Below are 26,914 nucleotides of genomic sequence, written 5' to 3'. Positions count from 1 at the left end.
CTACTACAGTAATCCCCCTTAGCCAAGGATTTGCTTTCCTAGGTTTTAATTAACTTCAGTTATCTTATTCCAAAAATATTAAATAGAAAATTCCAGAAGTAAACAATTTATGAGTTTTAATTTGGCCTAGTTCTGAGTCTACAGCCCTCCATCCATTGCCCCCCCCCCCTCCTTGGCCCAACTACACACACACTTCAGTATGAATCACATTTGCTGTACGCTCTGCCTACTCAGGAGTGAATTGGAAGCCAACTGTATTATTCTATCTCTTTACCTGATACTGAAGTGCTTTTGCTTACTGTTGCCCCAAAGTGCAGTAGTCAGTAGTGATTCTGTTGCTCTATGTTTTAATCAATAACTAAACATTAATTCTGTAAACAGCTTAATTCCTATCCAAAGGACATGAATGAACTGAAAATACCAGCTTTATGAGAAAATTTTGACTATGACAGAAAAACATTTTACATTGATTATATAATGTGAAACTTTGAGTTTATAAACTTTCAGGTTTGAAAATAGTATTGCTACTGGGAGTTGGCATATTGGCACACACCTGTAATCCTAGCTACTTGGAAGTCAAGGCAGAAAGATCTTGAGTTTGGAAACTTCCTGGACCAAACCAAAGTAAAAGTACTGGTTGTATAGCTCAAATGGACTCTGGGTACAATATCCAGTATTGCCAAGAAAATATGTACGTATTGAGTGAATATAATGTGTCCTGGAATTATATGTCAGGCCCTTTCCCTACCCTGTGTAATTTTCTTTGTTAAAGGTAAACAATTTAGTTGAAAGTGCATTCTAAACCTTGCACTAACTTTCTAAACAAATTTTCTTTCTTTCCACATATTATAGACTTCCTGTTATTATAGCTAACTTACAGATTATTACAGGAAATTATTTGTTCTAATGATCTCAATTCTTTCTTAATTCATTATTTTCAAAATAAGTGGGGTCTTTTAACCATGGTCTTGCCTATTATTTATCTCTTTTGAGTTCTGTTTCTAACTAAACCACATTTTGCTTTTTTCTGCTTTTAATTGCTTTTTGTTTATTTTGTTGTTATTGTTGTTTTGTTTTCTTTTGAGACAGTCTCACTCTGTAGCCTAAGCTGACTTGGAACTCACTATAGAGCCCAGGCTAACCTTGAACTTTTGATCCTCCTGCTAGTGCTGCTCCTTTTAATTACATTTTAAAAATGAGCCATTTGCAATAGGAAGTGTACTCATTACCTTACTCATGTAACTGTAACCCTCTGTATAGTATCTTTACATTAAAAAAATGAGCCATTTGAAGACAGATCCAATAACAGATGTTATTAAAAAGCATAAAAAGTATATATATATAAGTATATATATATAAGTATATATATATATATAAGTATATATAATATATATAATATATATAATATATATACTTGTAGTTAAGATCTTTAACCATCTGTATTGCTGTCTTCTGTAAAAATCCCTGTTCTTCCTTTCATCTAACTTACTGCCCATCATTTTTTTTTCTAATCCAAGTTAGTGTTTTATAGTCCCATTGTCATCATAACAGGCCTTTGGACTGAATAAGACTGATAATGAATGTCATTTACATGTTATAATAACTTGTTAGAGCTAAAGTCTGTATTTATGAATTACTATGGATGGTTTCAGGATGTACATAGTAGAATAATAAAATAGATCCCTGCATTCATTAAGCTACTCCAGTTCATGTCTGACTATATTTTATCTTTTCTGTTTCTCTTTGTATTTTAGGTATACCTTTATTAGTGGTTTCTTTTTTACACAAAGGATGGGGGCAGGGAGAGTCATTCAGATGAATAATGTTGCATATTTAAAAGGTTTTTATGACCTTATTTTCCAGAATAAACATTTCACTCTGCTTCTATAATGATGGTTAGAGAAATTAACCTAGCCTTAGGAGATATAATGGTTGGTGAGGGGCAGTGGAGGAGATGGGCCATCTCCTTAGCCCAGCAAGTGAGTTCAAAGGTTAATACTCTGACCACTAATTTATACCACCAAGTTGAGTTGCTTTGTTTTTTTCCTCATCTAGGCTATGTCAGAAAATTTAAATGAAAGGAGATAGCAGCTAGTTATACTATAGAAAACAGAACATTTTGTGTCTGTCTTCTTAATAAGCCAGTAGAAACACTCTAGAAACACTGATTCTCAAAGTATTCCTGGACTATTCTATTTCCATCACCTGAAAACTTGATAGGAACATTGTTAGGCTCTGAACTAGTAGCTAGGGAGGAGGCAGCGATCTCTATCACATACCTCCTCGAAAGAATTCTAATTTTGAGGAGCTCTGTTGTAGAATATAGTACATATCAAACTCTAGTGAAATAAGTTTTCAGCATTTCACACAGATACTGTTATTAGATTTTTTAGATAATGATATCCAGGCCCAGCTGGAATTAAGTCCTATTATCTTGTATCTTCTTCTACTTAATGAATGGAACATTAAGTGCCATTGTAAAAGTATAAAAATAATTCAGCTTTTTTAGAAAATGCTGACATTTTTTCTTGATTTTGAAAGTGCTGTATTTCAACAATGCACATGTGCACACATTTTTCTAGTAGTACTAGAGTTTAAACTGAGAGCCTCCTTTCTAGAACAATATTCTATTATTTGAGCCATGTTTCCACCCCTGCTTTTTGCTGGTTATTTTGGAGATGGAGTCTAGCACACTTTTTTGCCCAGGCTGGCCTCAAACTGTAGTCCTTCTGTCTAGGATTACAGATGTGAGCCACTGGCACTCAGCTTAAAGCATGTTTTAATGGTGGTTTGTATTTCTAAGAATTGAGGAAACTTCAGAATCTTCCTCCACCATAGATGTGCATGAACTCAGATTTACATTAATGGCCTGTTTCTCCTTTGGTCTTGAGTCCATATGATTTGCACATTGCCTTTCTAATATTTCTGGAAATCTTCTAGATTTTGTCTCTTGTTTTTAAGAAAGAAAAAGCATATTCCCTTCTGTCTCCAATCATCTGTTTGGTCACCTGTTTGCCCACAGGGAACTATTTGTAAATTAAATGTCATCTCTGCTGCTGCCCCCAGAGCAAAAGTCCGTTAAGTACAATAGCCCTCACACTGCTGAGACTGACACTCTGTTGTATGTAAAAATGGAGTTCCTATAAATACTGTGAGTGATGTAATAAATACTATGAGCCTACTTTATTGGGCTTCTGAAGAGATGGATAACTGTATGCCAATTACTTATGCATAGTCTTTATTTCTACTTTATTTCTACTTTATTTCAACTGTGCACACAGAATTAAGTTTCTCTTATGGCTCTTGAACTGTTGTGCTTTCTTGACTCTGTCTTTCCATTTCTGTTAGCTGTGTGTAAAACCTTGGCAGTCTTGAGGGACAGTGGTACACAGTTGCAAGAAGAAAGACATCCAATACCCCCATATTACTGCATTTGCCAATAAGAATCACTCACATTGGTACCAGAACAATAACCAACTTCAAGTAGAGTACTAGCTATCATGAAATCCTTTCTTCTGCCCCAATTCTTCCTTCCCTAGTTTCTCAATGTCAATGAATAGCACCATCCTCTTTCAGTTAAGCTTAGGAACCAGACAGTAACCTATAATTCATGTTCCCTTCCCTACAAAGCCATTTCTGTTTAAGAATGTCCTTCATCAAACAAATTAACTTTGTTGAATCTTGACTATCTGGTATAGATCTTCTTTATGTTTTCTCCCCAACTGGAGCATACATGAAGCACATTGAAGTTACACCAAAGTCTAGTGGCCATCTTAACTCCTTATGTGATTTCATTACAAGCTCGCACGTCACCTTTTTCATGGAATGGTATTTTTAATTTGAAAGAACAACCAACTGAAAAAAGTGCATTTATTCATGCTTTGGGTAATTGGCAGATATTTTCTCAAAAATGAACAAAATATATGGTACTCAAAATACCTGAGAGGACAATTTAGGAGAAGGCTTTGTGGCTTATGAGTTTAGAAGCCCATAATTGCTTGGCTCCACTGATTATGGATCCATGGTGAGGCTATCTGATAGCAGACAGGAAACGGAGAGGGAGGAGGAAAAGAGAGAGAATATAAGAAGCAACCAGACTAAGACATCCCCCAGTAACATCACCCCCAGTGATGTTCTTCCAGTTAGGCCACACTCCCTCAAACCTACACCACCTTCCACAATAATGCCACCAACTTGGGACCTGTTCAATCTGGGGACCTGTGGAAGATAGGACATATTTAAACCATAACATGAGCTTGTAACTTTAAAGAAAATGACTTAAATACTGACTGCCAATTGTAATAATTTAAAATATTTTGTATCTGCTGCTATGAGTGTGACAGCTTCCTTAGCTGTAAAAAAGATGTTCCTGATTAGATTTGCTGATCTGCATAACTCAACTAATAAGTATTCTTCAGATGCCAATGCAAAGTAGATCAGTGAAACAATGTATATCCATTAATACGCCTATAAAAATGAATATTCATTAATATAGTTCCATACCACATTCCCACTGACATTTAAGAAATTAATGCATGTTAAATATTAGTAAAAAAGAATACTCCTGCTTAAATAAAAAGACTACTAAAATACTTATTTTCCTATAACATCTGTCTGAATCAATTTTCTTCATAGTTTTCAAGCCAAATAGTAGATAGTAATATTTTGAATAGAGAAGCTAGAATGAGAATACAGTTCTTTTCTATTTCTCCAGACATCAAGAAGGTAACAGGCATCATTTTTTGGAAGATAATTTTTCATAAAAAATTGTCGTGCTGATACTTTTGATTGTTTTTAATAAGTTAATGTTTTGTTCTCAATTTCAATTTCTAATGTACTGATAGCTATAACCCATATGAACAAAAGTTTGGAGGACCTTACCTTTTTTGTGTGTGTTTGCCAGTTCTGGGGCTTTAGCTCAGGACCTGGGGCTCTATATTTGAGCTTTTTTGCTCACGGCTAGCACCACAGTTCCACTTCCAGCTTCTAAGAGTCCCAGATTTTCATGCATGGACTGACTTTGGATTGCTATCCTCAGATTTCAGTGTCTCTCAAGTAACTAGGATTACAGGAATGAGATGACAGCACCTATCTGTCCCTGAGTTTTTGTGCTCAGGGCTAAATATGTGAGCCACAGCTCTACTTCTGGCTTTTGTTGATGATTAATTGCGGTAAAAGTCTCATGGACATTTCTGCTTGGGCTTTGAATCACAATCCTCAGATCTCAGCCTTCTGAGTAGCAGGATTACACATGTGAACCTGTCTGAGGATCTTAATTTTTAAATATATAAAAGAAGTTCTGGGGGCTGGGAAGGTGGCTCAGTGGTAGAGTGCTTGCCTGGCATGCATGAGGCCCTAGGTTTGATTCCCCAGCACTACATAAGCAGAAAAAGCCAAAAGTGGCACTGTGGCTCAAGGTAGAGTGCTCTCCTTAAGCTGAAGAGCTGAGGGACAGTGCCTAGGCCCAGAGTTTAGGCCCTATGACCGACAAGAAAAAAATAATAATAATAATTTTTTTTAAAAAAGAAGTTCTGAAGTCAGGCCCTGGTGGCTTACGCCTTTAATTTTTATAGTATCCTAAGTGATAAATTCTTTTTCTCAAGATAGACAAAGATACATCACTGAATAAACTAAAACAGAATAAGATTCTGCTTCTTAGTTGTCATTGACCTGCTTTGTCTTTATTGGTACTTTTTCTTACTTTGTGACCTTGAATGAATGGAACTCTCAGAAATTAATGTGTATTGTTAAAACAGAAGTAACATTCTGGCTTTACAGACTTTCCCTGGTTTTAGCTATTACTAGTGCAAAAGTCCTTGCCATTATTACCTTTTCTAGGTCTTCTTTAACTTCCTGTCTTTACCAAGTATGTGAAAAACTTTCTTGTTGCTAGCCACAGACTATTTAGCCTTCTGCAGTAATCACACAGATGCTTCCTCGCTTTCAGATGCTTCAAGATATTTATATCCTTTTCAAGAATTCATTGTGGGTCAGGATGCATCTAGCTCATTTTTATTCTACATGTACTCTAGTTTTTAGTGTGAGCATGAAATGTTGTGTAATATATATCCATTCCTGTGTGATTAAATACAAATTTCTTAAGAAATATTTCTTCCTGTGATTTAGAACAGTGATTACTGAATATCAGGAATAAAGGGTTTGGTATCAGATTACAGTTCGAATTCTGACTTTGTTCTTAACAATGTGGTAATCTCCCTCAGTCTCACTTAATACAATATTATCATAAAATTATTATAGGAATGAAATGAATTAATGCACGTTTAAACATGTAGCACTGTACATGGCTCACAAAGGGCCAAAGAAGTGGGAGGAGATGCTATTTTGATAATTAATTTATCAGCCTAACCTAAAGGTTTTATAGATGTTTTTGGAGCTACTTCACATTATTGTCAAATAATTTTATAACCATTGTAGTGTTGTATTCATTGCCACTAATCAAGATTTCATGCTTTCCCCCATTAGCCCTGTCCAATTTTGAAAAACAGTTCCCTCATCTAGAGGCTTAGTTATGAGGTGTATTTTCCAGACACTTTGCAAACGATTTGTTCTCATGGCACTTATTTAGTGTTGTCCAAGATGAAAGTTGAAAATAGGAACAATTCATTTGAAAAGGTTAATATAAAAGGATGAAAGATGGTTTGAGATGCTTTGGTGAAGATTAGTTGGACTCCCCATTTTGTACCAATTTTCATTTCAAGTTATTGAAATGAATGAACTGAAGTGAATGACATAAGTAAATACAGTTTTTATTTTTTGGCAGCCCTGTGGAATGAACGCAGGACATCATTCATGCTAGGCAAGCATTCCGCCCCTTGAGCCATGCTCCACTCTAGCACCTATTTTTTTAACTGCAGTACATTTTAAATAAAAATATGCGTATAATTTACATAGATATGGTACCGGCCTTATTAACAAGGGCTGAAAAAGTGGGGAAAGGTGAATGATTAGATATGTGTAAAGAATCTTTGCCTAGAAATGCTATCCCTTTGACTGGCAAATCTGACCTTTCTCTTACACCTGTGTTTTATTGGATGCAATAAAATTATACCAGGTGGACATTTTTCTGAACTACGATTTGGGACAGGTTTCATTTTATAATTAATAATAAATCTCATATCTATACTTTAATCATACAGTTAGAGAAAAACTTAGGCCTTATGTGGGATTTACCTATTCTGAATTGTTTTATTTTCCACTTTTATCCACTTAGATGTGTTTTTTAAAATTTCTTTTGATACTTAGTTTTTTTGAGTTTTTCTTTGTTTCCTACGGCCTTTTTCTGGATTTCCATGGAGCATTTTTAATATGTATTTTGATTTATCTAAAGTGCTTTTGAGTTTAACCTATGCATATTCTATCATGTAAATTTCATTATGGAAATATTATGTCATTTTACTGGTATCATTTTACTAAGTCAAGTGAAGGATATGCAACTTTTCTCTGTCCCTTTATTCTCCATTTACAGCATAATTGGATTATGTGGAGATGTTTACTTTGTTTACATGTAGATTGATCTCATACAGCATTATTTGAACATATATTTGAAAGGCTCAGGAAGGAAAGGAAATTTTGTTGATTATATTGATATTTTTACTCTTCCCACTGTTTTTGTTTTCCTTTCTAGTGTTTTTAGATACTTTTTTAATCTTTTTTCTTTTTTTTTTTTTAAGATCTTTCTTTAGCCAGCCAGGTGTTGTGGGCTTACGCCTATATCCTACCTACTTATGAGGCCCATGACAACCCTGGGCAGAAAAATCCATGAAATTCCATCTTTAAAATAACAAGTCACAAAGCTAGGTTTGAGTTGTATCTCAAGTGGTGGAGTGCCAGCCAAACAGCAAGCCAAGAAACTACCGGACCTTGAATTCAAACCTCATAGTGATAAAAGAGAGAGAAAGGAAGAGAGAGACCACTTTAAAAATATTTTTTCATATGAGAGTTATTTCCCCCTTCAGTACTGGAAACTGTTGTCTTTAGGTATAGTGTTCTAGTTATAGCTTCCTGTGTCTCTTGCCAAATGTGTAAGTTTATAGCTGTAATTCCTTTGAGAACTTTTTCCACCTTGCCCTCTTTCTCTCTCTTCCTAAGACTTCCTGACACTAATTTTAGAGCTTTCATTATAACCCACAGTTCCCTGAGGCTTTCTTTGTTGTTGTATTTTTTTCTTTTTTCAGTTTAGTTTCTCTACTTGTGTTCAATTGAGTAATTTCTTTTGTCTTCTCGTTCACTAAAGTTTTCTCCAGACTTTCCATTCTGCTATTGAACTCATTCACCAAGCTTTTTATTTCAGTTATTGTATTTCTGAGTTCTAAAATTTCTGCTTGGTTCTTCATACCTTCTGTCTCTTTACTGTTGAGTCCTTCTATTTTCTCCTTTGGTTCATAATTTTCTCATTTGGTTCATAATAGCTCATAAAGTTTGGGAATGTTTTAGTATAACTGCTTTAATTTTTTAATTTATTACTAGCAGTATTAGTATTAGTATTATGTAGTTGGTTGGTACAGTGCTTCTTGGTCAGTGTCACCCCCTTCTTTAAATTTTTAATAATTTTAATAATTCTTTGAACTGAATACAGTGGCTTAGACCTGTTACACATGTGTTGAAGATTGGGGAGATCACAGTTTGAGGCCAGTCTGGGGAGAAAAGTTAGCAAGAATTCCCATTTCATCAATAAATTGTGTGAGATAGAATGCCCTGGTGTAAGAAGAAAGATCATACTCCAAAACCAGCCCAGACAAAAACATAGGAAAAACCACAAAGCCTACCCCAAAATAAGAAAAAACCATGGACTGGGAAGGTGGCTCAGTGGTAGAGTGCTCACCTTGCATGCATGAGGCCCTGGGTTTGATTCTTCCCCCACATAAGCAGAAAAAGCCAGAAGTGGCGCTATGGCTCAAGTGGTAGAGCACTAGCCTAGAGCTGAAGAGGTGAGGGACAGCGGCCAGGCCCAGAGTTCCGGCCCCATGACTGGCAAAAAAAAGAAAAAGAAAAAGAAAAAACCAACAAAAAATACCTGAGGGAGTAGTTCAAATGGTAGAATATCTCCCTGTAAAGTGTAAAGCCCTGAGCTTATACTCCAATTCTACCACGAAAAATGAAAGAAAGAAAGGAAGGAAGGGAGGGAGGGAAGGAGGGAGGGAAAGGAAAGGAAGGAAGAAAGAAAAAAGGAAGGAAAGAAGGAAAAGAAAAAATTTTCCTTGATAGCTGGATGCCATATTAGTGCTGTCATTCTTGATTGTCTTTATTGAATTTAAGATTCTCCTGCTTTTTGGCATAATGAGGTGTTTTTTTTTTTTTCTTTTTGTGAAAACTGAGCATTTTGTAGTATGTTTTAAGTCTGTTATTTAAGTTTTCTGTTTCAGCTGACTTTCTCAAATACATTCTGGCAAGAGAAAGGGATGCTGCTTTGTAATTGCCATATGGAAGGCTATCATCTTTTTTAAAAAGCTGATCCACATAACCATAACTTTTAAGTTTTAATTCTCAAGTAGGCATCCTTTGTTGACCACCTAGAAACCACATTTACCAGTGTTCAGATAAAAATTTGTTTTGTCAGTTCCACCTAGTGGATGAATTCAAGAGAGTGACTCAGGCTAATGAGTGTTGTATGTAATCAGACAACTAATTTATTTAATTCAGCAATTATAAAATATTACCTCCACAAGGATCAGATTGTGCTTAGTGAGCACATTGTAAGTAGGTGTTGCTTAAAAAATTCAGTTAAAAAGACTGAGAACATTTTTCTTTTACTGCAACTTGTTATTTCCCACTTCCCATTTTATGGGAAAGAAATTATACCTCAATGCATTATTTGGAAGCATACACAGCTCAAGACTTATTCCCAGAAAATGAGAACAAGCCACCTGAATGCTGATTTGATACCAAGCCCTTTGGACTCAGTTTATCTAGCACTACAGTAAAAATACTTGCTGGGAAGTCCTGACTAGGCAAGTTGCTCAGTTTATCTAGCACTACAGTAAGAATACTTGCTGGGAAGTCCTGACTAGGCAAGTTGCTCAGTTTATCTAGCACTACAGTAAGAATACTTGCTGGGAAGTCCTGACTAGGCAAGTTGCTCAGTTTATCTAGCACTACAGTAAGAATACTTGCTGGGAAGTCCTGACTAGACAAGTTGCTCAGTTTATCTAGCACTACAGTAAGAATACTTGCTGGGAAGTCCTGACTAGGCAAGTTGATATGTCAAGGCACCCTCACCATGGACAATTATTGGATGGGCACTGCTGGTTTCCTCTTTGATTTAGCTTGGTTTTTGATCTTGTAGTTGATCTCTTTTTTCTGTATACATATCAGTGCCTTTAGGCAGGGTACTAACAAGCCATACCACAAGAATATTTAATGTACGGTCATGGACTTCCCTGCTATGGTTGGGATGTAGGAGGAAACTCTGAAATGCACATGCCATCCTTTCTGGAGAAAGAGCCACTGTTCAAAGATCATTAGGAAGGTGGGGAGAGGGGTAGTGCGTATTTTTGTTTTACTCTATTGTACATACGTATTTTAGTCTCTGTAAATCACCTTGACTTTTTTATCTGATAGAATCTTAATATTGTTGTTGCAGTTTCTATATTTTTCCTTTAATTATAGATATTAGGATTTGGGACATTTGTTCTTAATATTCTTTTGTCTGTCTTAGTTTGATATGTAGCAGTTTTAGTATTTGAGGGCAAGGCAACCCCCCCCACCCTTGGTTGTGGGCTTACTCTGGGCTTGGGTGCTGTCCCTGCGCTCTTCAGTCACAGCACCACTTCTGGTTTTCTAGTGGTTTATTGGAGATAAGAGTCTCATGGACTTTCCTGCCTGAGCTGACTTTGAACCGTGATGCTCAGATCTCAGCCTCCTGAGTAGCTAGGATTACAGGCGTGAGCCACTGGCACCCAGCAGGGCAAAGCAATTTATTGTTCTTTTTCCTTTGTTGTTTTTTTTTTAATCCCTCCAGTGCTAAAATGTTACCCACAATGCAGAAGTATTATATATTATCAGTTCTATTTTTGTTATTCTGTAGTCTGATATATATGTGTATGGATACATATAAATTTATATATATATATATATATTCTTACAACTTTATTGCTGTGTAGAGCTTGGTCTAATGAAAATTTTATATTTATGCTTAATAAATGAGGCCTGTATGGCAAACCCAATGCAAAATGCAAGTACAGATCAGTATTGCTATTATTAAAGTTCTTTTGAAATATTTGACTTTGTTGCTAACCTGCCATGTGGAAAAACTCGTCAGGTTAAGTATCCTACAAAGGTGCTGTATCTAATAAACCTTCCTCCGTGACTTAGGAGAGTCTTATTCTATATACATCCTACATTCTATATGTATAGAATATGGCCAACTATAAATGCTGTTACTAGTTTTAAGTGTTGTCATAGAAAAAAGAACCATAATTTACCATCAGTAGTAGTAATGTTATCAACTACATGAAATTTTTTAAGTATTACTAGCAAAAGTTACTCTTTTCCATACTATTTTTATCTTTTTATGTAGTGTTTGGCCTTACCTGCTGTTAGTAATTGTCTTGTATAGTTAAAGTATACACACTTAAAAAATAGAAAATGCATAAAGGTATGTTATTTAGATGAAAAACATAGTGGTTCCAGCATCTGTACATTTTCATAGTTAAAGACATTTTTAAGTTGTGTAAAATACAGTTTCATATAATTTAATATGCATAAAGAATCACTTAAAAATAAACATTCATTTCATGGCCCAGCTAGTTTTATATCTTACATGATTAAAATATATATAGACCTAACAACTTTTTCTAAAGCATGATTTTTATTAAATTCTTTGCTGATTTTTAAGGCTGTTATGTAGATACAACTTTACAAGTTGATGGAGATTGCAGTTTACTACCATATGTCTGCTGTAGATAAAACAGATACCTGTTTATGAGGTAACCTGGAGAATCTGAGAACTGGTTTCCTTTGGAAATGAGTCATTTCAAAATACTAGGGAGAGTAAATTCAGCATTGTTGGATGGTGACTTTTAAAGGCAATTTCACACATGTCAGGCTGCTAGGGGAAACTTCACACTGGCAGCACTCAAGTGTTAATAGAACTGTTTCAAATCCCCTAGGGACAAAAGGGTTGTAGTCATAACAATACCCTAATAGTTTTGAAGTGTGATACAAATGAGTTTGAGATTTCATGGAAGATAAGAATGCTGAGTAAGATTGTTGAATAAAATAATATTCAGATACTCTCAATAAATATTTGTTGAATTTAAGATAACATCTAGATTCTGTGTGGGGCTCAATGCTTTGAATCCATATTACCTTGATTCATAAGATCAATAAACTGAATTGAAGTTAATCTTTGGTTCCTAGGATTGTTTAGACTTAAATATTTCCTAGCACCTTTTATAGATATGTCTGTTTAGCCTCTTTCATGAGGTGTCTTATTCTGTCTTCCTTTTTTTGTTTTGCCAGTCCTGGGGGTTGAACTCAGGGCCTGGGCACTGTCCCTGAGCCTCTCTCTGCTCAAGGCTAGCGTTTTACCACTTGAGCTATTGCCGCTTCTGGCTTTTTCTGCTTATGTGGTACTGAGGAATTGAACCCCAGGGCTTCATGAATGCTAGGCAAGCACTCTACCACTAAGCCACATTCCCAACCCCTATCTTCCTGTTAAGAATTGATTTTTCCTAAGATTCTGTCCTAGACTTTGCATGCTGGATGTTGTAGATCATTGTCCCTCCCTGCTATCTGTCTTCTATGATGATTGTTCTCAACTCTCAACATCATGCACTTGGGTACTTACATAATATCTGGATATCCCATCTAGTCCCTGATGTGTGCAGTACAAAGTTCATTTCTCTGTTTATTTCTATATCCATACCTTGTGCATCTGTGTACACATATAACACATACAGATATCTATCATATGTGCTCTCCTGTTTTGGAAAGCACACTGTTAGTAGGTAGCGGTCCAGGACTTACAATTCAAGTCTTCTTCCTCACCTCAAAGTGTACTCTTTCAATACAGCATAATAACCAAATCTTCTGAACCAAATTTACAATATGTATTCTGACATTATTTGAGGCCTGATCTTGTAATTATCCTGTTATTGTTGTTTCATGATGCTTATTAAATTGTCAGAATTATAGGATGGAGACAGGGATAATATAAAATCACAGGATAAATATAGTAAGATATATGCAATATGAGATACACATATAGGGGCTGGGAAGGTGGCTCAGTGGTAAAGCACTTACTTTGCATGCATGAGGCCCTGGTTCAGTTCCTCAGCACCACATAAGCAGAAAAAGCCAGAAGTGGCGCTGTGGATCAAGTGGTGGAATGCTAGCTTTGAGCTGAAGAGTTGAGGGACAGCACCCAGGCCCAGAGTTCAGGCCCCATGACCGACAAAAAAAAAAAAAAAAGATACACATATATTAAAATGATCTACATTAATCAGGAAGATAATTTCCTGGGAGGTGGTAATTGAATTGTAACATGTATGTTGAGGAGTTAAAGGACTTAGATTAGGGGAGAAGGAAAAGTGTCCAAGGCAAATAAGACATCTTATACAAAGATATGAGATACAGTACATTCCACATGTGTGAACAACTACCTTGCCCAAAGAAATGTACAGTCTAATTAGAGATACTTTCCTTCATTGTTTCCTTCTACTCCTTTCTCCCTTTCTTACTTCCTTATTCCAAATACACCACACATATACACACACACACACACACATCTGAAAAAAAATTGAAGTTGATGCTTACATTAAATACAAAATAGTAAAAAGCAAAATATAACTGCTTTTGGAATGACAATAGGTAGTAATTGAGATTAGAGGAGACAAGAGTATTAATATGTTCATTTCTTAAATGAATATAACTAGAACTTAACTATAATGTAGTACTCTTTAGAGACCTAAAGTCATAATAGTATTTATAGTTGTTGTTCTTATAAATTTTGATAAGCCAGAGGTAACTAGATTCTATATAATGCATTTCAAAACTTTTGCTTACATTAGAAGTGATTTCAGTGCATTTTTTACTGTAAAGTTCATTATTCCATGTAGTCTCTCCTTGTGTGTTTGAGAATTAAATCAAGATGTAGAAATTCTATTAGAATGCAAAATGGCTTTATTTTTGTTGTTGTTGCATTTGAACTCAGGGCTTCGTGCCTGTTGGACTGTCACTGTACCATGGATCCAGGCCTTCCATCCTGTTTCTTCACTGGTTGTTTTTAAGATAGACTCTCATAGTCCACATACATTAAAAATTCCCATACTGGCCTATGCCAGTACATCCTGCTTTACTCTATGGAGATGGCATCCCATGGACTTTTCTGTTTGGGCTGGCCTGGAATCATGAGCCTCCTAATTTCATTCTCCCACATAGCTTTGGATGATAGGTATACATTACCCCACAACCAGCCATTGACTGACACGGGGTGGGGGTGGGGAGTGGTGTCTTGTGAACTTTTCTCCTCAAGCTGGCACCTTGAGCTTTGATCTTCATCAAATTCTAGATTCTAGATGTAGATTATAGACATGAGCCACTGGTACCCAAATTAAAATGACTCTTGAACTGCACTGAAGTATTCTCTTTGGTCTTTGCTGTTCTGTATTTAGTGACTGTTCGTCGTTCTTGATATACATTTGTTTTATTTTTCAAAAGTAATTCTGAAACTTTGGCTATCATAACATTTCTTCAACTGTTATTACCCAGTTTTTTATGTGAAGATTCTATACTGGGTTAAAAACTTTATTAGAATAAACAAGATTTATCCTCTTAAAATGTCAGCCTATTTTATTTCTCTATGTTTTGGTTCTTTGCTTTTGATTCTTGTTTTCTTTGTTTTTGTTCTTCTTATTACTATAGTCCAAAGTTCAGCAGTCTACTTCTTATGATGTCATTTAAAACTTAAGTCATGTCTCTTTCTTTACAGAAAGGGCAATTGCAAGACATGAAGTCCGAGAAATTGAGCAGCGACATACAATGGATGGACCTCGACAAGATACAGTGTTAGATGAAGAAGATGACATGGTGATCATTTATAACAGAGTTCCCAAAACCGCTAGCACCTCATTTACCAATATCGCATATGACCTGTGTGCAAAGAATAAATACCATGTTCTTCACATCAACACTACAAAAAATAATCCAGTGATGTCATTGCAAGATCAGGTAATCAGTCATCATCTTTTAGGGAATGTTGGATGTTTTCTCATAGTTGGTCAGGTTTTGTATCTCCAAGGATATGTGTGCTGACCCTAATCAATTGTCAGCCTCTTAGAGGAAAGGACCCATCAACTTTTGTATAATTTTATAGGCTTTATGGTATTTGATAAATTTTCTTTTTGTTGTTGTTGTTGTTGGTCGTGGGGCCTGAACTCTGGGACTGGGTTCTGTCTCTCAGCTCTTTAGCTCAAGTCTAGCGCTCTACCACTTGAGCCACAGCACCACTACCAGCTTTTTCTGCTTATGTGGTGCTGAGATATCGAACCCAGGGCCTTGTGCATGCCAGGCAAGCGCTCTACCACTGAGCCACCTTCCCAGCCCTGATAAATTTTCTTGCATGTAGTGAGTATATAGTTAAATACTTGTGATATTAAGAAATTAATGATTAACTTCCACCTTTGCAGAAACATAGATGTTCTGAAATATGAAATATTTTGGCAAGATGCCCTACAATGAAAACTTACCTGTATGGCTTCAAATTAGTATAAAGAACTATTATTGAATACTTGTACTCAATTTTGTGATTAGCGTCCTAAATCTCATGTCTTTAGTAGTTTATATGAATACTAACTTTAACCTCCTGGAGAATAAAGAGGGTGGCTTATATCTTTAACATAATCTTGTCTTTTAAATCATCAAGGAATTTTAGATAAACAGATGGATGCATAAACTGTATGAAGTAGTTTGGAAACAAATAGAAGAAATGATTTTAGGCATCTAGTTTACTTATCTCGGTAGTAGCAATAGCATACACGCCCCTCCCTGGAGTTCTAACCATAATTATAAATAAGTTTTCTTAAATGTCAGAAGGAATGGGAAATTGATCCCATAAAAGGGAAGTAGTTTAAAGTACTATTTAGGATTAAATGCCATATTTAAGTAGTCTTATTAGGAAGATATATGTGGTGTATATTTAGGTGGTTATTTATCAGCTTGAAAGCAGCTGACCTTGTTTTATTGTTACAAAATTGACTCTTTCTGACTGTTAAGCATAGCTATACTCCCTACACTGAAGCAAGAGAATAACATTGATATCTGAGGTTAAGGTTGGTTCTTGCTAGGAGCTATTTTTGAAGGCAAGTGGTATATGGCATATCATCTGCCATATAATTTTGGGCTTTCTGAAAGAACCACCATTAAATTTTTTTTGTAGAAACAAAAATATACATCTGTCAGCCAAACTAAATAATTCTGTAAATTAGAAAAAAATAGGTGAGCTTTTTGTTATTGTTCAGCTAAATGGGTCATAAAAAAAAACTAGTCATTATTCAACAGTGTGTATCTCAAGGGCACACATTCTAAATACTGTTTGTACAATATGCAGTAGGTTTTAAATCTGCTAACATTACTCTTCACATATACTCAGAGTATATCTTAGTTTAAAAGGAATATATCTTAATGCTCACATAATAATTTGATTTCCTCAGCAATATTTTTAGAAGAATAAGATTAACCTGTTTGTTTAATTTTAGTTATTTTGTATCCAACCTTACAAAGCTTTCTAGCAGCTACAAGATGATGCCAACCATTTTTTTCATGAAATCTGTAGAAGCATACCACATATAACATTTATAGGCATCACATAGTACATTTTCCTTGTTGCATTTGGATGAGATAAAACTTCATTTTTTCTTTCAATGGCTGGTTAGTTTCATGTAGGAAAGAAGAGAAGCATAAATGCCACCTTTAAAACATTGGATATATATAATGAGCAACACTGAAAACATACTTGTATAGAGCAGAGTAAAGGAGTAGTCTTTATCATGAACTGACATACTCCCAAATGTCAGCCAGCAGTTCAAAACCTGGTCTTAATTAGGAATTTCTTACATAATAAATATTCTCCAATGTGTTCTCTGTGTACAATTCACTGGTCTCTTACACCACAGCAGTTTTTCAAAACAAGTCATATTTAATGTTTCCCTTTCTTCTTTAGGAAAGGGAAATTTCATCTATATGTAAACTTTTAAAAATTGTACCATACTTCACTGAAAATATTTTTCAAATATCCCCGAGACCCAGCTTATGTACTGTGCTTTTATTCTAACACTGTGTTTTTCTTGTGCCCTACACTATGCTCAGCTGATTACATAGGGATCAAATGATCAATTTTGCTTTTTTTTCTTGTCTTATACTTTCTGATTCATATCTGATTCACTTGACACTTAAGAGAGAAGAAACAAATCTACCGTTCTACTCTATTCAAATCCTGACATGTCAACTGTAGCAGTTCATCCTGCTCCACATTTGCTTTTAGCCCCAGCTTTTTGCTAGACATAATTTGTACAAACTATACTAGATTGTACAAAACTGCTTAGTTTTCTCAAATGTTTACAGGCAAGCCTGGTACCAGTGGCTCATTCCTATAATTGTAGCTACTCATAAGGCTGAGATCTAAAGATCACAGTTTGAAACCAGCCCAGGGAGGAAAGTCTGTAAGACTCCCATCTAAACTTAACCAGCAGAAAGCTGGAAGTAAAGCTGTGGCTCAAAGTGCTAACTTTGAAGAAAATAAGTGCAGGCCCTGTGTTCTAGCCCCAGGGGGCATGCGCACTGGCACACGCACATGCACATGCACATGCACACATGCACACACACACACACACACACACACACACACACACACACAGTTTAGAGGCAAAGTCCAAATATCTTTAATTGGCTATAAAAAAAACTATTCAGTATAATAATAACAATGCCATCTTTAAAAATACTTGTCAACTTTGCCGTCAAGGTTTTTCTTTGTTTATTGAATATATAACATATACAGAGATGGTATTGCATTCTTTGCAGAAATACAGAAGAATAAAGAGCTTATTTATATTAGAACCTAAAACACATGTAAGGAACTGCAAGGACAATTAAAAGAAAACATTCATTTATGGTACTCTCACTAAAATATTTAACAAAAATTGTTTCTAACCAGAATGTTTTTCTGCACCTAATCCTAAGGAAACAAAAAAATTCATATGGTAGAACATTCTCTAGAGCAATGATTGTTATTTCTGCTAAAGTATCAGTGTTAGAATAATCAAAAACAGGGAGAAGAGGAGGGCTCAGGTGGTAGAGTATATCAGCTACCTAGCAAATGTGAGGCCATAAATTTAAATTACCGCCAGAAAAAAAGTCATTCAGCTTTTCTAGTTGAAGATAGAGTTTGCTCCACCATCATGGAAGTACCTTTACCTTAGATAACATTTTGTTATTAAAATCACTATGCCAAATAGATATGACTAGTAACATCTTTTATAGCCTTTTAAATTTTCTATTAAAACATAACTAGGCTTTTCCTCCACATAGGATGACATAATATTATGTATATATTACATATTACTTTAGACAATACTTGAGATGAGTTGCTCTAAGGTCCTGGATGGAGTTAATAATTGAATTTTTTTTAAAGCTTCCACTTGGTGCCAAACTAATGCTATTGGTCCTTAAACAACAGTTTGAGTAGCAGTGATCTAGGGTATGAGTCTTAATGACAATATGCAAAAATGATCATTTTAGAGGCTGGGAAGGTGGCTCAGTGGTAGAGCACTTGCCTTGCATGCCTGAGGCCCTGGGTTCGATTCCTCAGCATCACATAAGCAAAAAGAAAAAAGCCGGAAGTGGCGCTGTGGCTCAAGTGGTAGAGCACTAGCCTTGAGCTGAAGAGCTGAGGGACAGCGCCCAGGCCCAGAGTTCAGGTCCACGACCAGACCAAAAAAAAAAAAAAATGAACAATTTAGTCTCAGGAAAATTTACTCATATCCCTACTTCCTTTACAAAATCCTTACCTAGGCTGACAGGCACTTTTGAATCCATCCCTCATCACACTTGCCTTTTAGTTCACTGAATATATCTCAAGGCTTCTGCACTTAGAATAATACTTCTCCTAGTTTCTCCCTTAGTTGTCTTCATGGTGTCTCTTCTGTTTCAGATTATGTGACATTATATAGTAAATACCTCTTCCAAAGTATTAGAGCCATAATACTTTCTCTCCTAGCATTAATCGGTTTATAAAAGTATCTTACATATTGTTTTGATTCTGATCTGCTTTTCCACAATAATACTCCAAGCTTATTAAGGGTAGGTACTTTGTCTTTCTTGTTCACCACTACAATTCATTGTGACTGAGACATAGCAGATACTCCATACATTTTTGTTAAATAAACCATGAACGAATGAACAAATGGTTCAACTTCTATTCTGATAAAAAAAAAAAAAAGTTTTTAGTGAGCATGACACCATGATACAATTACTGGCAGAATGAATTCTCCTCATCTCCTCCTCTCTGGTTTAGTCTCATAAAGTATTGATGGCTATCAAAGAAATGTTTACTTTAAGTAAATACACAAATAGGAGAGATATGTAATAACTACTCAATTGTAATTGTCACTCAATAGGTAGAAATTATAAAGTTGGAATTTGGCCAGGGTACTGAAGAAGATATTATTACGTTTTTAGGTACTAAAAACAAATTTGTTCATGATCACAGATCATCAGAATGCTGTTTAATTTATTAAGAATATAGGTCTAGAGCTGGGAAGGTAGCTCAGTGGTAGAGTGCTTGCCTTGCATGCATGAGGCCTTGGGTTCGATTCCTCAGCACCACATACACTGAAAAAAAACAGCCAGAAGTGGCACTGTGGCTTAAGTGGTAGGGCGCTAGCCTTGAAGTGGAGAGCTGAGGGACAGCGCCCAGGCCCAGAATTCAGGCCCCAAAACCGGACCCCCTTCTCTCCCCAAAAAAATGTAGGCCTAAATATTAATATTAGTGAGATGGTACTTTCTTAGCTTTTCCTTACAGTAATGGTTCAGGTCTGATTCAACAAGCAAATAAGTCACAACACCACTACCTAGATTTTTTTTGTATGCTCCCTGGAGGTATATTCTGATTACTTGCTATCCTGCCTCCACTTGAGTCATAAACTCTGACAAAAATCAGTGTAGGATGTGCTCCAGGCTAGCTATACAAGCATTTTTTTTTCATGTACTCTGTCTAACTGTAACTTCTAAACCATCCTTCTTGGTAACATATTACAATTAGAGCATGAAAATTCTCTTTGAATAAAATCACTATGGTAGCTTTATTTCTTCTCTGTAAGCCAGTTTTCAGTCTCCTGAACTTCATTTGATACTGTTAGGTTTTTCTTCTTTTTTGCCTATCTCTTTCCCCTTCATTAATGACAAAGGAAGTCAGTAAGAATCCATAAAGTCAGAGGAAATTTGCTCACCTAATCTCCATTTCCTCTTCCTACTCCTCTACTTCCCAGAGCCTTGTAGTGAAGGTCTTGGCATAATGCCCTCATACAGAGGAATACAGGAAGAAAACAACCTGAAAGACAAAAGTAAGTGATGCAGTAGTACATGGAGGAGGGCCTAGGACTAGATTGTTGAAAGGGGAAAATGGAGGTGAAACAGTGGAGAGTGGGAAGTTTTTAGAGAATTAAAAGGATAAATAGCTGGGCACTGGTGGCTCATGCCTGTAATCCTAGCTACTCAGGAAGCTGAGATCTGAAGATGGTGGTTCAAACGAGCTTGGATAGGAAAGTTGGTGAGACTCTTATCTCCAGTTAACCACCAGAAAACCAGAAATGGCACTGTGCCTCAGAGTTGTTAGAGTGCTAGCCTTGAGCAAAAGAGCTCAGGGACACACCCAGACCAATGATCAACAATAACAACAATAACAAAAGAATAAATATTAGATAATCATGTATAATATTATTATATATAATACATTAATACTTGGTAGAACATACATTTTTGAAATGTTATTTTTCAAAAGAGGCTGCTTATCATTATTTGGAGAACAGCTTGTAAGAAAATGTGAAATTTCCCTGGTATGTAAATGGCACTTCCCAGATTAGTGTGAATCACCACTTTACTATATTGACACCATTTGTTTAGCACTTTCTTTCTTCACCATGAAGAAAGATAAACTTCAGCCAGCATCTTTTAATTTGTTGCAAATTGTAATTCAGTCACTTTATTAATGAGACCTTCACACTTTGTCTTAGTTACTTGTTGATGAGATGGAAGAACAAAATATATATGTATATGTCTTGAATATCAGTGTAGATTGGATCTTAACTATGCTCTACAGGCCAGTGTGCTGGAAGCTTTGTCTTCAGGGAGGTACTGTTGAGAACTGCAAGAAGCTTTAAGAAATTGACCTAATGTGTCCTTGATGAGCATTTGGAACTGGTCCCTTTTCTTTCCTTTTTACTCCTGTGTTCTCTGGTGACGAAGCCAATTGGTTTGCTGTGGCACACACTCCTGTTATCATGTGCTACCTCGACACAGGCCCCCAAATAATGGCACTGTTAATCAGTGATAGAGTTGAGAGAATTCAAAAGTAATAATTCACTTGAATTTGTCTCAGATGTTATGCATTGAGGAAATAAAGCTCAGTGTCTTACATATATACTTAACTTGCTCTCTTGGTTCTAATTAGTCTACTCAGCAACCTCTGACTAGGTCAAGGATCATTGTTGGAATGGTTGTCCATGTCCAGAAGGGGGCAGTGATCAGAGTGGATTGGAAGTTGAGGTCAGATCAGGGTAATGAGTAAATTCACAAAGAAAGAAACAAGAGAGTAAGGTCAAGAAAGTGGGAGATTTGGGAGGTGGATGGTTTATTTAAGGTATGTGCTTATTTTGGGGTTCTGTTTCTTTATCTATAAAATAAGCTGTATAGCTTAGCCTTGGTCCCTTTCATCAGATATTGTGGCAGTTTATGACATTATCCAAATTGAGGGGGGGGGAGTGAAATGTTGAATTTCAGTATGTCTTTAGTATAGGGGTAGCTTTGCTCAAGAGCATCTGTAGACCCCAGGCCTTTTTTGAAAAGATCACAGAAACAAGCTAGCCCCTGTGCCCATACCTGCTGAAGCCTGGCTCCTCAGTATGGTGTATGGACTCACAGCCATCCTCTGAGGCCTTGTTGGAATTAGGGTTTCAGGCTTTATGCTAGACAGCTGCATCACAATCTGCATTTGAAGGATCCTAGTTTATTTGAACATTCAAATTTGAGAAGGGCTCATTGCCTGTAATCCTGGCTACCCAGGTTGCTGAGATCTGAGGATTGCAGTTTGAAGCCAGCCTGTGCAGGAAAGTCTGTGAAAAAGCCAGAAGTAGAGCTATGGCTCAAGTGGCAGAGCACCAACCTTGAATGAAAAGCTAAGGGACAGTGTCTAGGCCCTGGGTTCAAGCCTCATTACCAGCACACAAATTAGGTAGATAGACAGACAAACCTAGACAGGCAGATAGATCAATCTGTAGCAGTCTAGGTATTAACATCTTTCTGAGTTCTTCACCTTACATTGAAGGGCAAACATTAGTGAAAAGCCATTCATCTTCAGGATGGTTTGGTTTTAATATTGACCATCCTTAGGAAGGTTGGGGGACAGTTTATACCTGACTCTCATTTTTGCCAGTTTTTTTACCACAGTAGATTCTGCATGTGCACTGTGGTCTTCCCTAACATGTGGCTTACACAGAAACAGTTTCTCAAATATATATTTAGTTTTTCCTTATTTTTCCCTCATACCCTACCACATTCAATATCCACATTAAATCTCAGCTTTAGAAAACACCTGAATTGCTAACTATGTCTTAAAATGCCTTTAATCAGAGTCTCTCACCCCTTGTTCTCTTTGCTTTCTATTTCCCTCTTATTTTTGACTGAAATGCTGGAGTTTCTATAGAACCTAAGGCTTAGATAAAGCCATTGACCTTTAAGTAGCAGTTATGAGGACTTTTCATGTTCAACATGGAGATGGTTTTAAAGATGCAGATTTTGGATTACTTACTTTCTGTTTTGATTTGCCATTTCATAACTCCATTCTATCTGGTGCCTCATACAAAAAAAGTGATTAAGAAAGAACATGAGAATGTCCAATCACACATTTATATGCAGTCCTTACCATTTATCTTACTTTCTCTCATTTGCATATCATTGTATGCTTCCCATTAAAAGCAAATTCTCCAAGAACCTTCTTTTTCTTTTTTTCTCTTTTTTTTTTTTTTTTGCCCTTTCACATTCTCTCAAACAGCATCTGCTGTTTCCCTCCCTTACCCTAGCAATAGGTCTTTTCTAGAAAGCAGTCATTTTTACTTACTATTAACTAGATGACACTAATCCATTATGAAGTGCTCCAGAATAGCTCCACATGACTTAACTCTGTTCTAAAATGTAAATGAAAGATTGAAAAATAGTTAGACATATGTAATTGAGGAAACTATCACAGTTTACACCTGCTATCAGTATAATGTAGAGTGGTGGATCTCACCATCCCCACTCCCTGTACTGGATCTAGTATCCAGAAGAGATTCCTCACCATCTGCTGTGTATCATGCAGAGATTTACTTACAGAAATCCTCTCTATTCCATATCCTTTGAGAAACTATGTGTTGTTGCTTGCTGACTGGCAGTATTTACATTTATCAACTTCTATATTAACCATTTCTTTGAAAATAATTGAGATAAGGATGGAGTTGTGGTCCAAAGTGGTAGAGCACTTGTCTAGCAAGCAGAAGGCCCTGGGTTCAAACCTCAATACTACAAAAGGGGAAAAAAAGAAAGCTATATCTTTCTGCTACTGACAATTTGTATGCATTCAATTTCAGCAAATTAGGAAGTATTTAGTTACTGCTTAATTTTTTATTTGGAACTATATCTAACTTTATTAGTTTTATTAGTAAGATTATGATATCTGCTCTTAACTCTACTGATAGCCCTCTTCTTTAATCATTTTGGTGGTAATACTGGTTTTATTGGTTGAATTGAATAATAATGAGTTTTTAACCATTTCTTTTTTTCTTGTTATCATTAAGGAGTTGTAAAAAGGAATTACAATTCCTTAAGTACAGTCCTTCTTGGACATTATCACCCTTGCCTTCACTTTGTCCCATTTTCTCTCTCCCATATGTATAGTTCATTTTTTCCATAATGTATATTGAATACCATGACTGCATTTGTGCATCCTTCTTCCTTCCATTCCTGTTACCCTCCTTTTTGCTCCACTAAGCAGACAAAAATACCACCAACAATACAACAAGAAATGAGTTTTTGACTACCTTGCTTCTGAGAAGAAAACCTTTCCTACTTAGAATGTTTCCTGTGCTGTGTGTGTGTGGGGGGGGGGGGGCGGTAGGAGGTAAATATATACCACCCCTATTCTTCTTCCATCCATGTCACTGCACTTACTTGGCAGTGCTATAAATGGCTGCATTGTGCACTTTGATTTTCAAAGTTGTTATTTTTCTGAATGCAGTATTAGTAGTTCTTTCTGTGATGAATTAGTAGTTATGGGTTACAGTACACTTTCCTCTAAGCCAGACCTGTGTCTCCAGCTCAGTAACTGCCAAAGCAGCGTGACTGCTTTTAAGTTCCTAAATGGAAAGTACTTTGTGGTGAAATTTCTTTCTGTAAATTGAACTTAAATAATGAGAGTATTCTCTTCTTTTAGGTGCGCTTTGTAAAGAATATAACTTCGTGGAAAGAGATGAAACCAGGCTTTTATCATGGACATATTTCTTACTTGGATTTTGCAAAGTAAGTTATATACAAAATGACACAGTAAATATGTCTTAATATCACAGCAATCTCAAAAAGAAATAAGTTCATTAATTGTTTTGATTTAAAATAAAAACTGACTTGTGTTTGCCCCTTTTAGAGCAGTAATTTAAATATTCCTTCCAGTCTTTTACTGCCCTCTAGTGTTCATAAATTGACAGTTCTTGTTTTAATTAATAGAAATTCAAGTGAGGTTAAATTTACTGTATTTTTTAGTCATCATTATTATATGTATGTTTCATATACAACCAGAGGAACACTATTCCAGTGAGAACTCAAGTTTTAATGTAATTGATTTCATTATGATTTCCCACATCACACTGAGAGACAACTAAGAACTCTTACTTGATTATTTGAACATATTATATCTATTTCTCTGCTGAGACTTAGTAAAGGTTACACTGTGCCTTGGTCTGCTTTGGTTTAGCTTTAAAGTTATGAAGTATTAGGGAGAGTTTTTTTAAGATTAATAATTTTCTTTTGTATTTAAATTTGAATGTAAGTGCCATTAAGTCTTCTATCCCATTTTGTTGAAGTGTGGAATCAGAATATAACTATCATATTTTCCTCAAGGAAAGTTAAAGGTTATGTATACATGCAATATTCAGGCATTGTGTGACCCCTGTCTGCAGTCTGTGCCACATTAAATACTAGTCAGAAAATGACTAGTGCTAGCATGAGTCTAGTGAATCTATCTGAGCTTGCTTTATAGAACATGCAGTAAACCTCACACTCAAACAGTCTCCTCATGATATTCTGCAATAAATTTAGAAACACCAAAAAATGTTACTCTTAGACATGTGCACTCAATTTTTAAATTAGCAGTCATGATTTAGAGGAATATCTCTTCATATACTTGTCAGCTTTAAGAGGAACAATGTATAAAAACCTAAAAAGAAAGTGGTAATCTTGCTTTCAGTTTAACATCTTAAAGTTGAAAATATAAATAATAGAATGAAATACTAATTCAGACTAATAGTAAATCTTAATGTCTTTTGAAATTATATTATTAAGAACAAATCACAGATACTGTCTACATAAAATTATTTTTGGGGGGGGCGGGGGTCCAGTCGTGGGGCCTGAACTCTGGGCCTGGGTGCTGTCCCTCAGCTCTTCAGCTCAAGGCTAGCGCTCTACCATTTGAGCCACAGCACCACTTCCAGCTTTTTTTCTTTTTGCTTATGTGGTGCTGAGGAATCGAACCCAGGGCCTCAGGCATGCAAGGCAAGCGCTCTACCACTGAGCCACCTTCTCAGCCCCCTACATAAAATTATATGCTACATAAAATTTTATTTATTTATTTTTTGGTCAGCCGTGGGGCCTGATATCTGGGCCTGGGCACTGTCCCATAGCTCTTCAGCTCAAGGCTAGTGCTCTACCACTTGAGCTATAGCACCGCTTCTGGCTTTTTTCTGCTTATGTGGTGCTGAAGAATCAAACCCAGGGCCTCATGCATGCAAGGCAAGCACTCTACCACTGAGCCACCTTCCCAGCCCTATACTTCTATTTTTAATTCTTCTCATTGTACTCAAGATCTTTCCATAAAATGGTAGTTTTAAATTTAGATCTATATTTTTCTATAAATAATTCATACTGCAATATTGAAAACATTTTATAGGCAGCTTTAAAATAAACTAATTATTTTTTTCTTTACACAGGCATTGAACCAATTTCATAAGTGTAATTGATATGCATATTTCCCTCAGGGCTGCATTATCCTTGAATTGAATGTTTGTTACCCTTTCACCTAAATGATTTCTTTTTTTCTCCGCACACAGTTTGGCTTCTAACACTTTGGATTTCCATTATTAAAATTATATATTGAGTGCTTTTGCTTTTGGCAAAATTTTATACTTAGAACAAAGCTCTGATATTTGCAGAAGTACTTATACTTGAAAAGTATAAAGCTTTATGAAAAGAATCTTACTTATTAAACACTGACATGAATGTTTAAAGGTAAGAATATTTTCATAGTGGGGTTTATGTTATTAGAAATGAAAAAATTGTGAAATTTTTAATAGACTTACAAATTTTTTAAAAATGTATACAAAATCACTGTATACAATCAGGTAGATGTAACTAGTGTCTTTTTAATATGTTTAACTGGATA

General features: G+C 35.9%; 1 protein-coding gene across 2 annotated transcripts in view; it reads left to right on the top strand.

Annotated features, from left to right (window-relative positions):
* Positions 1-26,914, top strand: part of LOC138842249 (heparan sulfate 2-O-sulfotransferase 1) — a 136,646-nt gene that overhangs the window by 87,670 nt on the left and 22,062 nt on the right. For both annotated transcript variants that reach the window (XM_070043399.1, XM_070043398.1), the window contains exons 2-3: positions 14,951-15,189; positions 24,698-24,783. In XM_070043399.1, coding sequence (XP_069899500.1) covers positions 14,951-15,189; positions 24,698-24,783 — 325 coding nt within the window. The remainder of the gene's footprint in view (positions 1-14,950; positions 15,190-24,697; positions 24,784-26,914) is intronic.

This window comes from Dipodomys merriami, unplaced genomic scaffold (genome assembly GCF_024711535.1).
Source record: "Dipodomys merriami isolate MVZ:Mamm:240054 unplaced genomic scaffold, mDipMer1.0.p SCAF_332, whole genome shotgun sequence".
NCBI classification, from domain to species: Eukaryota; Metazoa; Chordata; class Mammalia; order Rodentia; family Heteromyidae; genus Dipodomys; species Dipodomys merriami.
Note: the sequence above shows the minus strand (reverse complement) of the source record. Positions and strands in the feature narration are given on the sequence as shown.